Below are 10,692 nucleotides of genomic sequence, written 5' to 3'. Positions count from 1 at the left end.
CCGACGCTTGCCCTGGACGTTCTCCTCTCCCTGCGTCGTGTGGAAAAGTAGCTTTAGATTACGCTGGGACGCAACGTATAAAAAATAAAATCGCGCCCCCATATGATCAGTGCATGAAGAAGCTCTCTACGTCGCAAACTGTGCGGACGTGAAAATAGCCGAGTACGCGTGGTGAAAAACTCAGGCGACGCAAGCTAAAAATAGATTAACTTTACGCGCGCTACTGCGCACGCTCAGAACATGTTTTTTTCCTTTGAACGTCCGCGCGTCTAAAATCTAAAGCTCCCTACTAACATTTATACTGTGTTAGTTTAGACTGTACTGCAGATGACCACCAAACAGTGAAATTTAAAGTTCACATCATTACTGGTGTACTGTAAAGCAGGAACATGAAACATCAAATGAAGACAGAAAATGAATGCTGGACATAAAACCGATAGTAATCAAGGACAGCATTGGAAATTAATTGTGTTTATATCAATATATTCAATATTTTTAATCAAACACAATTTGTGTTAATTGACCTATTCTGATGGTATATTAGCCAGTAATCATGCAATATTCACTACGTGATTTGAAAAAAAAAATACATGTACATTGCAGTTTTTATGTGTTAGCGCATGCCAAGATTGTTGCCTTTTTCTGGTAATGCATTTTACTAAGATCTTCCAGTTGTAAATCCACGCAAATATCCCCCACTCTCGCACATCCACACTCGCAAGCAACTACACTCACACACACACACACACACATACACATACACAGTCACATAATTACAAAATATGGTGCATGGATCCATTCTCTATTACCTGTAAACAATGTGGTACCCTCAGGTTGCCTTTAGAGTATCAATGACTGATAATGTGCTCTGCCATCTTCAGATAAGCAGCCGTAGATTCAGCACCAATGCACACTGACTGCGATCTCAACAATGATTACTGTAAAAACTTTATATTTATGCAATTCTAGTCAGTTGAGAAAGAGGGATAGTTTGTAATCATGATCTCATCAAGGTTTGTCCAAAACAGACGTTTCAGCTAATATCACTCAGCAGGTTTTATCCTTCGAAAAGAAAATAAATAACATAATAAAAGGCAATCCCAAAAAGTTTGCAATGAATCATGTACAACTCTATTCATGATGTTGTTTTTTAAAACCTATTAGTAAGATGAATAGTGGGCTAACACCTTTCACTTCATTTTTTTTTTTCTTAACTTTTCTCATAATTAAAAAAAGAAGAAGAAGTTCTGCCTTAACTCTCCATATGGAAAGACTCTAGCAACTTGAGAATACAGGATGGACCCTAAGTTGCAACACCTTTTCACAGTTATCCTTCACATTACTGTTTAAATTCTGAAGTAAAAACTGTTTGGACATGTTTTTCTTTCTCACAATGGGTAGGACACTTTGCGTTACTTGGCAGTCGGAGAGCTGGGCTATCTGTAGAGCCGAGTGAAATCCCGTAGGGCGTAGCAGACATTCTTTTCATCTTCAGCGCTGGGGAGATAAATAGAGTGAAACAGAAGAGAAATCTGCAATTAAAATGGAGGCAATGTGACAAAAAAAAAGCCACAAACAAATAAACCATGCATGCTAAATGTCAACATTATTAGTTTTCTTTCCTTTCTTTCAGGGTGATGATTCCAAGCTTTACATGCACGCAACGCTTTCACTAAGGCCAAACAATGCCACACAAACAACGGCTGCTAGCATTTGAAGCCATCTTGTGCAACTCTGGAATAAGGTTGAAATTGCAACCGCTAATATCAACTTGTCTGGGGAGAAAAAAGGCTTTTCTCTCTTTCTTTCCTCTCCCCCTCCCCCCCCCCCCCCTCAATTTTCTTGCAATCTAATCATGAGTTTCAGATTATGTTTTGGAGGTAAAGACTAAACACCTTGAAGGAAGCTCTCTCACTTTCAACCAGATTTCATCTACAGACCGCCCAAGGCACAAGACTCCTAACATCAAATCGAAACAGCCTGCTGCCTTTTGGCGCTAACAAGCAACGGAAATGAAAACATGCAAAGGGACACTGTGCCACATCACAATGGCATGCAAACTCATCACACCTCACAGCCTTTATGATGTAATACAAACATGGGCAATCAGTGTGTCCTTGTGAAAGGAGAAAAGGCTCAGAAGGAAGAAAGGACAAAACTCTTTTGTTTAGACAGAGGATGAGATGTCTCGTCAGTCCTAATAAAGGAAGTAAAATGGATAGAAGTCTTAGATTCCCTGCCAATTTCTTGACTGTAGATTCACCTTCCTGTGAACCTCAAAACACTGCGAGGGTCACTGTGATCTGTCCCATCAGTACTCTGACAAGATCACAGATATAAAAAGTTGCAAAAACTGCAAAACACGGTGATCTGACCAAAAGATAAAATATTCAAGAAATCTTGTATCCCCACCTCTACCCCCCCCCCCAAAAAAAAAATAATATCTGAACAATCTCCTGGCTAAATATCAAAGTTTGATCATTTTGAAATGTGAGAATTTGTTTGGTTTTAATGATGCACGGCATCTCGGTGTTTTCAGTTGACCAGTCTCCAACAGAAGTGACTGTGCCAAAACATCACAGTCACCCTAATCCTTCTCCCTCCCCCCCCCCCCAAAAAAAAGACGTATGTCTATCTAGTGGATTACTTCCTTACCATATATGACAATTTCAAAAGGTGCTACAGGTAAATCCACTTTTGATGACAAGGAGAAAAACCCTGATTTTTTTTTTTCACATGCTTCTCGGTGTTTTAAAGCAATGTCTTCATGTTCAATCATAGTACCCCATAATGGAATTTTAAAAAAGAATCAAACAACAAAACTATCGTCTTGAAGCTAAAACTTTCAACTCTTGAAAGAAAATGAGAGTTGGCAGGAAATATGTTCAAACACTTTTAGAAATAAATAACCGTGTGACAAGGTGAATTTTGATGACATACTGTACACAGCGAATATTTCGCGAGGTTTGTATTTTCGTGAATTTCGCGAGTCAGGTGCTATTCGTGACATTAAAGACACGCAAAAAACATTGACTCTGATCCTGATGTGAATGTGACGTACGCGTGTACATTTCTCTGCTCAGTGCGGGACTCCACGATCGCGAATTTAACCACCTACGAAATCGTCAGGAATTCCCGATTCGCGAAAATTTAGACTCGCAAAATATATGGCTTATACAGTAGACAAGCATTTGCCAATTCAGAGAACTGGAAAAAATTGCATTAAAAAGTAGTGACAATAAAACATGCACTATAACCAAAAAAGACCCATTGACATGATAAACAGTATGTCTCCCCCCCCCCCCAAAAAAAAAAAAAAATAAAAAAAATCAGAGGTCCCCATTGATGCTAATTTCAAGGTATGAAACTTCTTACCTACATTTTTCAAAAAAAGAAAAACAAAACATTCAATTTGGTCAAGTGGTCACAGAGAAATATGGATCATTGTAAAGCATGTCATGGGTCTGTTTCTTCCATGTTCAAAACTTGGAGGGAAGGGATTCCTGGCATGCTCTACACAGATCCTCATTTCTTTTTGACCAATGAAGCAAATCGGATGGAGTTTCCTTTATGTAGGTAATAAGTTATAGTTTCATACCTTGAAATTCCATTGGATTGTTTCTCTATTTTTCAAGTTATCATTGTGGAATGTCCAATTGTGTGGTATTTGGAATAAAGATTTCCCTCTGGCCAATGACAAAACAAATGGCTGAAGGTTCAGAGGAGGAGGGCGTGATCAAGAGGATAAAAGGATGATAATCTTACCTTGTTAGTGATTCATGGAACTCGCTGAGTTGTTTGGGGGTTGCTGTTACCTGTCCGGCTGTTTCAGCGGGTAAGGACTGTAGGGCTCCCTCTAGCCACTTACACATGCTCTGAAAGAATCCACAGGATGAGACATTTGGAACGCATTGCTCAAGGGTATTACAAAGCTGCTCAATTTGACTGCAGCGAAAGAGATTAAATATATCCCTATCATTATGGTATAAAACAAACTGTTTACTAGCATTCTGGACAAGTATACATCACATCAACAACTGATATGAAGCGCAAGGATTTGTCTTAAGTGATTGCTGAAAACAGAATAAGAAAATTGGAGCACATTGCTCAAGGACATCACAAAGCTGCCCAATTTGACTGATGTGAAAGAGATTAAATTCATATCCCTTTCATTTAAATATTGTAAAGAAAATTTACTAGTATTTTGAAAAAAAATATACATGATATCAAAAACTGCATATCAAGAACCGATTTGTCTGATTTCTAGATATGTAAAATTTCATCACACAACTCCAAAACAAAATGTATAAAACAAACAAAACAACAAAAACAAATTAGATACAAACAATAAGAAAAAATCTCACACTATTACCTGACGTTTCATATAATTGTAAAATATTTTGCATGTAGGAGCAGTTGACAGACTAAAACGTGTGAGACACTGACAGATATATACTGCTGTGCCACCTCCAGACATAGATTCCGACAGAACTCGCTCCTCAGATATAGATGATAACACATGAACCATGATTTCAACACCCATAATTCAAAATCAAACAAACTGTTATGGAGATGAATATGAAAGCCTGCAAGGAATATTGTAGTGCTGACTGAAACTTGAAATTTCTAAAAAAGATGACATCATATTTACAAGTCTGCTTCCTCCTAATCATCGGACACCCTCAAGACATGTGGCGAGTTCTTGGAAATGAATTTCCCTTGATAACAACGTGAAATGAAGAAGAAAAGGAAGCCATCTGCAGTGCCCGACATCGGATGACTGGAAATATCTCTACTGCCCCCCAATTCCTCACCTCCCGGTCAAACTGGATGAGATGGAAGATGACCTCCCCATGGTCGGGCATCCTGTATGCCGGCAGGTAGAAGGCACACGCCTCCATGATTGCCTTGAGGAGCGCCTCGCCATACTCCTGGAGAATGCCGACCACCAGTGCTTTCCTCCTCTCAAAGTCCTCTGCCTCCTGTGAAACAAATCAAACGTACAGATCAGTCACAAAGAGGAGACACTGTCAGAAACCAAGGAACACGAGCTGTGTCCCTGATGACTCTTGCAGGAGGGGGGTGGGGTGGGGGTTGGAGGGGCACCCTGAGAAATAATGTGTCTCTTCATGTCCTGATATAAATGTATTTAAATGCCTCCCAGATTCAGAAATTATTTTTTGGGCTATCAGGATGCATGTAAACTATGAAGTTACCTCCCTCGCTGCTCTCTATTAAAGTCTTCCTGATTCTGATGTACGTAAAAATGTTGGCAGCCCAGACATGAATAAGAGATAAAATGAGATGGATCAGTACTACAAGCACAAAAAACTTTCAGAGTCAGAAACAAACTACTTGAAGCCATAAATCAAGTTGCACTATCAAAGAGAGAGAAATCGGACGCTGAAAAAATTTAGAGGCAAACTGCTGTCTTACATCCTGAATAACAACTGCATATTACATCACACTGTTAATACTGAAGATATTTTCACATGGCATGCCCAAGCATCTGATCTGCCCACAGCAACAGAAATCATGTTTTATAGAAGACACCCTAACAGACTGACTGCAAGCATACACACGGAGTAGGGTTATTGTTGCTTTGCTTTTCAGAGTTGGGATAGGTGAGGTATAACTAATTGATATGTCACATTTGAGTGTGCATAAAACATTAATTACTTTGTATACCTCACTACCAAAAAAAAAAAAGCAACATATATAGTATACATGACACTGCATGGGTGGTATTCTGTCAAAGATATAATTGCTAGTTACGCTCTACTTCACTCCACCACCCTTTTGAAGTCAGTGCTAAGTAATGCTAGCTTGAAATTTGTGAAATCACTTGACGTCTTTCATGCAACTGGCAGAAAATGCAAACCTTAAAGGTCCTGTTTACCCTTGGGAGCAGTGACTTAGAAAATGTTCAAGATATCACATTTGATGCATATGTGTAGGTCTGTTGCATCACAAAACATCCTACCATATAAAACTTTTGCAATAAAGCCTACAATATAAGGAGATATCTGTATTTTTCTTATTACAATCGTAATTGTAGACGGTTTAGTCTGGACACATGTTTATCATTGTGAACTACATGTATTGTTCACATTTTGTGTATTCAACAATACTTAACATTGATTACATGGATTCAAATTTTTACAGTGGTTGTTTCTTTCCCTAACTCACATTTTAGAACTATTTTACAGCACTAATCCTGGGTTTTTGTTTCTTCTGCAAATGGTAAATTATGCCTTTAAATAAAAGGATTTATGATATTCCCCACCCTTCACTAAATTTTACAAGACACACAGACACAGATGACTGTTATCTGGTTGCTAACGGTTTCCGGTGTACGCACCCACTTTTCCACCCCACTCCTGATGAGCTCCGTGAAGAATTTCATGACGGAGGAGTTGGCTTCCCTGTGGTCCAGCGTGACGGCAGCTATGGCACACTGCAGGATGGACTGGACCGCAGCGGACTGAAGGATGGCCAGGGGGCAGCGCTGAAGGAGTCTGAAGGCAAGACCCAAAAACAACCAGGACCCTGTTACATAAAGCTGTTTGTAAAGTTATACACAACTTTGCGCAAGACTTAAATATGGCAAGCGAAGTGGGTTTCCTAATCATTGTTAATTTCTATAGCTAAAGTTGAAATTTGCAGATCATGATAATGATACCCCCTACATTTTCAGTTGAAAAATGTATTTTTGCCCCCAATGTAGATGAAGTATTGATGTACAGTCGTACTTTATTAAAATGTAAAGAAAACAAATGGGCACACATATTGGCACTTTATATTCCAGTCATTCGTAAAGTCATGCGTAACTTTACGAACAGCTTTATGTAACAGGGCCCAGACACAGAATAGAACCACCCGGTCCTGTATGATCTCACAATCATGTGCATATTACACTTTCTGGGCAGGGGAATCTACTGTATATACACACTGCAACACACATTGGATGCATAATTTTTTTCTTTTTCTTTTTTTTTTTCACTGAAAAAATAGTGGTAAAATTGGTTTTGGTCTCCCATGTTTTCAATTGGACAAACTGGATGCACATTTCTTTTCATTCACTGAAACGCTATTTTAAGATTCATTCAGCCTCACATTATTTAAATCAAAGGAAGTGTACAATTTTACTTGTGAACATTCCGTCCAGACTTATGTCATCAGACGAAAATAGCATCACTTGTAAACTCTTGCTGAAAATCTCTAATCATTGCTTCCTGATATTGATCCTATTTTTATAGCAGTAACTGTTTCTATGGGAAAACTTCAAGGGAGACATTTCCTTTTTCTCTTTTTTTCATGTTCCAGAACCCTGCCTTAGAAATGTCACAGACAGCATAGCATCCTGTTTAGTGACTCAAAGTTTACACTTAACAAATGCAATGAATTCAACACAGTATACATGTATTTCCACTTTACATTAATGCCATCTTTGCCATTACACATGGCTTGCATTTTGTTGTTAGAATTACTGTGTTGAATCATATTCTTTGTACTACCCCAAGATCTGAAAGGTTAGTTTCCTCTCAATACAACTCCAGGTCATTTCCAGGAACTCTTCCTGCACCAGGGACTTTGGACAGCATGTACAATGCTATGGGGGTTTCTGTGCCAAAGTCTTCAGAAGGGTAGTACTATAAAACACACACAAAAGAACCCCAAACAGGAAATCCATGCATTGCCAATATCTTGCTCCCAACGAAGGTTGTATATTGTAGGTTATACTGCTTTCAGTGTGGTTCTGGAAAGAATGCAGCCTATGAAATACACTGCTTGCAGCATTCAGTCTCATCATGCCCAGTTTCCTTACGTGACATTTCCACAAGCAGCAAACAAAAGTATGGTAGCTCTATTTCAAACACTGCACACAAACATGAAAATCCATTCTAATATTAAAAAGCTAAAAAACATTATCCTTCTATCATCTGGTATTACTCTGTATCTTACTTACATGTAAATATTCCACTCAAAGGAGAACATAATATTTTACAGACTGCTTTTTGAAGAACCAAATCAGCTTTTTTGATGTATCCTCATGCATACTGGGTGATCAAAAAAATAAGAACAGAACTGAAAATAAAAATAAACTAAACAAACGTGAACAAAATACATCACAAATTTTTGTCATCTTGAGTGTAGCCCTCAGGAGGTACGAAAGTACAATAACAGATTAATAGCGGCAATATTCATGGGATCCTTGAGACACAATCTCTACATGGAAATCAGAAGATTCCACACTTCATCTAAATATGTCAGTACACTTGACAGTTACCTTGTGCATAATCTGAAGAAATCATCAACTGTATCGGGGTGATTTCTGAGGCCGTTCGGCTCTTGAAGAATCGTGTAGGTGGGTCCAATGAAAGCCTGACACAAAGTGATGGAGAAAAATCAACAACAAAATCGTTATGCAAACCCGTCTGTATTTAAACATTGTGCCTTGGTTGGTATCAGTACAAAATTGTTGACACAGCACTAAACATTTTTCATTGCACAACGTCCACTGTTGATTTCATCATGGTTAGAACTATGCATCCCGTTTGTCCACGTGCATGGAAAGACAGTTATACAGATGTATATCAGGGAGGTGCTAGAGAAGGAGAGACAACGTTTGTACTGCTCTCCTTTGAAGTCATGCGCGGCACCGCCGAGAAGTTATGCGTTCAACTACATGTGTTAACCATGTGCTTTGACAAAAGAGAGCATCAATAATCGGGACTAGCACTCTCACATCTAGAAATACTTGCTCCTACTGCAATTCGCTCTCTCTTTCAATGTGATGGCAACAATGAATTTGTGTACCTTGAATTGGAGCAGCGAATCAAAATGCAGTGTAAAACTCACAATTTTAACAGCAAATAGTTTAAAAACACGCTGGAACACGCTTTAGCGGAGTACTTTATTTGAAAGATCAAAATATCCCTTATTAACATGCGGAAATGTGCACATTACAGAAAAATATTAGGTTTTAAGTGGGCCTAATTTTCATTTCATTTCGATTTGCGATTTACGAAGAAACTAGAAATACATGTTTATAATATTGAATTCTTTCCTAAACTATTCTAAATCAATTCGAGTATTTCATTTAAAATTTTGCAGTGAAATAAAGCTTGTAATTCAATGAAAGGTGAAATGTGTTCTTCGTCTCCGAACTTCGTCTTGCAACTAGAGCGGCGCCGAGCATGACTTCAAAGCGTAGTGGAATGCTAGACATCCTATTGTAACGCCTTGTACCCAAACATGTGTTTGCATGAATTACGAAGAGTTGCCACTCCCATCTCTGTAACACCTCTCTGGTTATATCATGGACCTACTATGAATGGACTAGAAACGAAGATCTTTCTTTGATCCCATCATCACTGCTGCCACCTGATTATGTGCATCTTAATGAGTACATTCAGGTGCTCGGATGATGACGATTGTGCAATCGTGCATCATCACTGACAAAAGAACCATTTCCCTCATTGCAGTCTTGTTTTGCTGAGGTGCCTTTTCAGACTCAACTGCCTTTGAATAAACACCGATGAAAGGGAGCAGCAAACCCGAAAACATGATAGTTTTCCTGCCACAAAATTGAAAATTACTGAAGTGGACACTTGTGAAAAAAGTATGTAACATGGCTTAATGACAGGACATACAGTATGTCATCTATGGTTACTGTCAATGTTTACTCTGGAACAATGTGCGAAAAATGGGAAAAATTAAATTACAAACCACAACCACCCTGCCAAAATAAATGCTTTCTCTTGTAAAGTAGCGCATTTTGCAAATGAAATTACTTGAGCAATAATTTCCCAATGTACACTACAACTGACCATGCATTTTCCTTGATTTAATTACTTTCCCAATGTATACTACAACTGCACAGGCATTTTCCTTGATTTAAGAGAACTACTATCTTCTGCGCATGTTGTTTTTAGATTTCTCAAAGTGTCGTCTTGTTTTTATCCAGGCTGGCTGTCAGCGGTAATGATAAGATCAATGCAGGAAAGCATGTTTAAAATGCTTTTGTACCACTTTTGACAGGAACAGGCGTATGAATTAATGAACGAGCGATGAATGTCCATGTGTAGTAGGTCCATAGTTATATGTATGGATTACATAACTGACAAAGCAAACATTCTTTTATCAAGAATGAAAAATGCATTGAAAATATTTTGCATTCTAATGCACAAATAACTATCACAACCATACAACAATTCATGCCTTTTCTTCTGAAGACCCCCTGTAGAATGTACATAACTTAACAAGGAATTAAACTCATAAATATTTGTCAAGAAAACATTGTTCTGTTTTGATAATGTTAACACAGGAGACAGTATCCTAATGAAGTGCATTTCAATAAACACTAGATGTTAATGTCCCAGTGTCACAAAGCTCCAAACTATGCATTAAACAAAAAATCAAAGTCTGTCAGAAAATACTTAAGAATACTGTGATGTCATTAACCCCGTAACAACCACAGAGCAGGGGTTGAATCACCCCCCTCGACATTTTCCCCGACCATTCCTCCGTGCGAAAGTTTTAGACCACGCCGCTAGTCTTGTACATCATATGACACCATTTTCAGGAAAACTGGGCATATCGTTACGAAGCTGCACTAGCTTTTATACATGCTTGTGAGACCAAATATGGCTCAAAAACGTGATTTTGCGAACAAAGTTAATGCTAATG

General features: G+C 38.4%; 1 protein-coding gene across 1 annotated transcript in view; it reads right to left on the bottom strand.

Moving 5' to 3' along the window:
- Positions 1-1,242: 1,242 nt before the first annotated feature.
- LOC140229028 (transportin-3-like) overlaps positions 1,243-10,692 on the bottom strand; it is a 45,138-nt gene continuing 35,688 nt past the window's right edge. Inside the window, exons 17-21 of the mRNA XM_072309290.1 lie at positions 8,291-8,385; positions 6,362-6,518; positions 4,815-4,982; positions 3,766-3,875; positions 1,243-1,497 (exon numbers count right to left, since the gene is read on the bottom strand). Coding sequence (XP_072165391.1) covers positions 1,437-1,497; positions 3,766-3,875; positions 4,815-4,982; positions 6,362-6,518; positions 8,291-8,385 — 591 coding nt within the window. The 3' untranslated portion in view covers positions 1,243-1,436. The remainder of the gene's footprint in view (positions 1,498-3,765; positions 3,876-4,814; positions 4,983-6,361; positions 6,519-8,290; positions 8,386-10,692) is intronic.

The sequence above is a fragment of the Diadema setosum genome, chromosome 5 (assembly GCF_964275005.1).
Source record: "Diadema setosum chromosome 5, eeDiaSeto1, whole genome shotgun sequence".
Taxonomy (NCBI): domain Eukaryota; kingdom Metazoa; phylum Echinodermata; class Echinoidea; order Diadematoida; family Diadematidae; genus Diadema; species Diadema setosum.
This window is presented reverse-complemented; position numbering and strand designations above follow the sequence as displayed.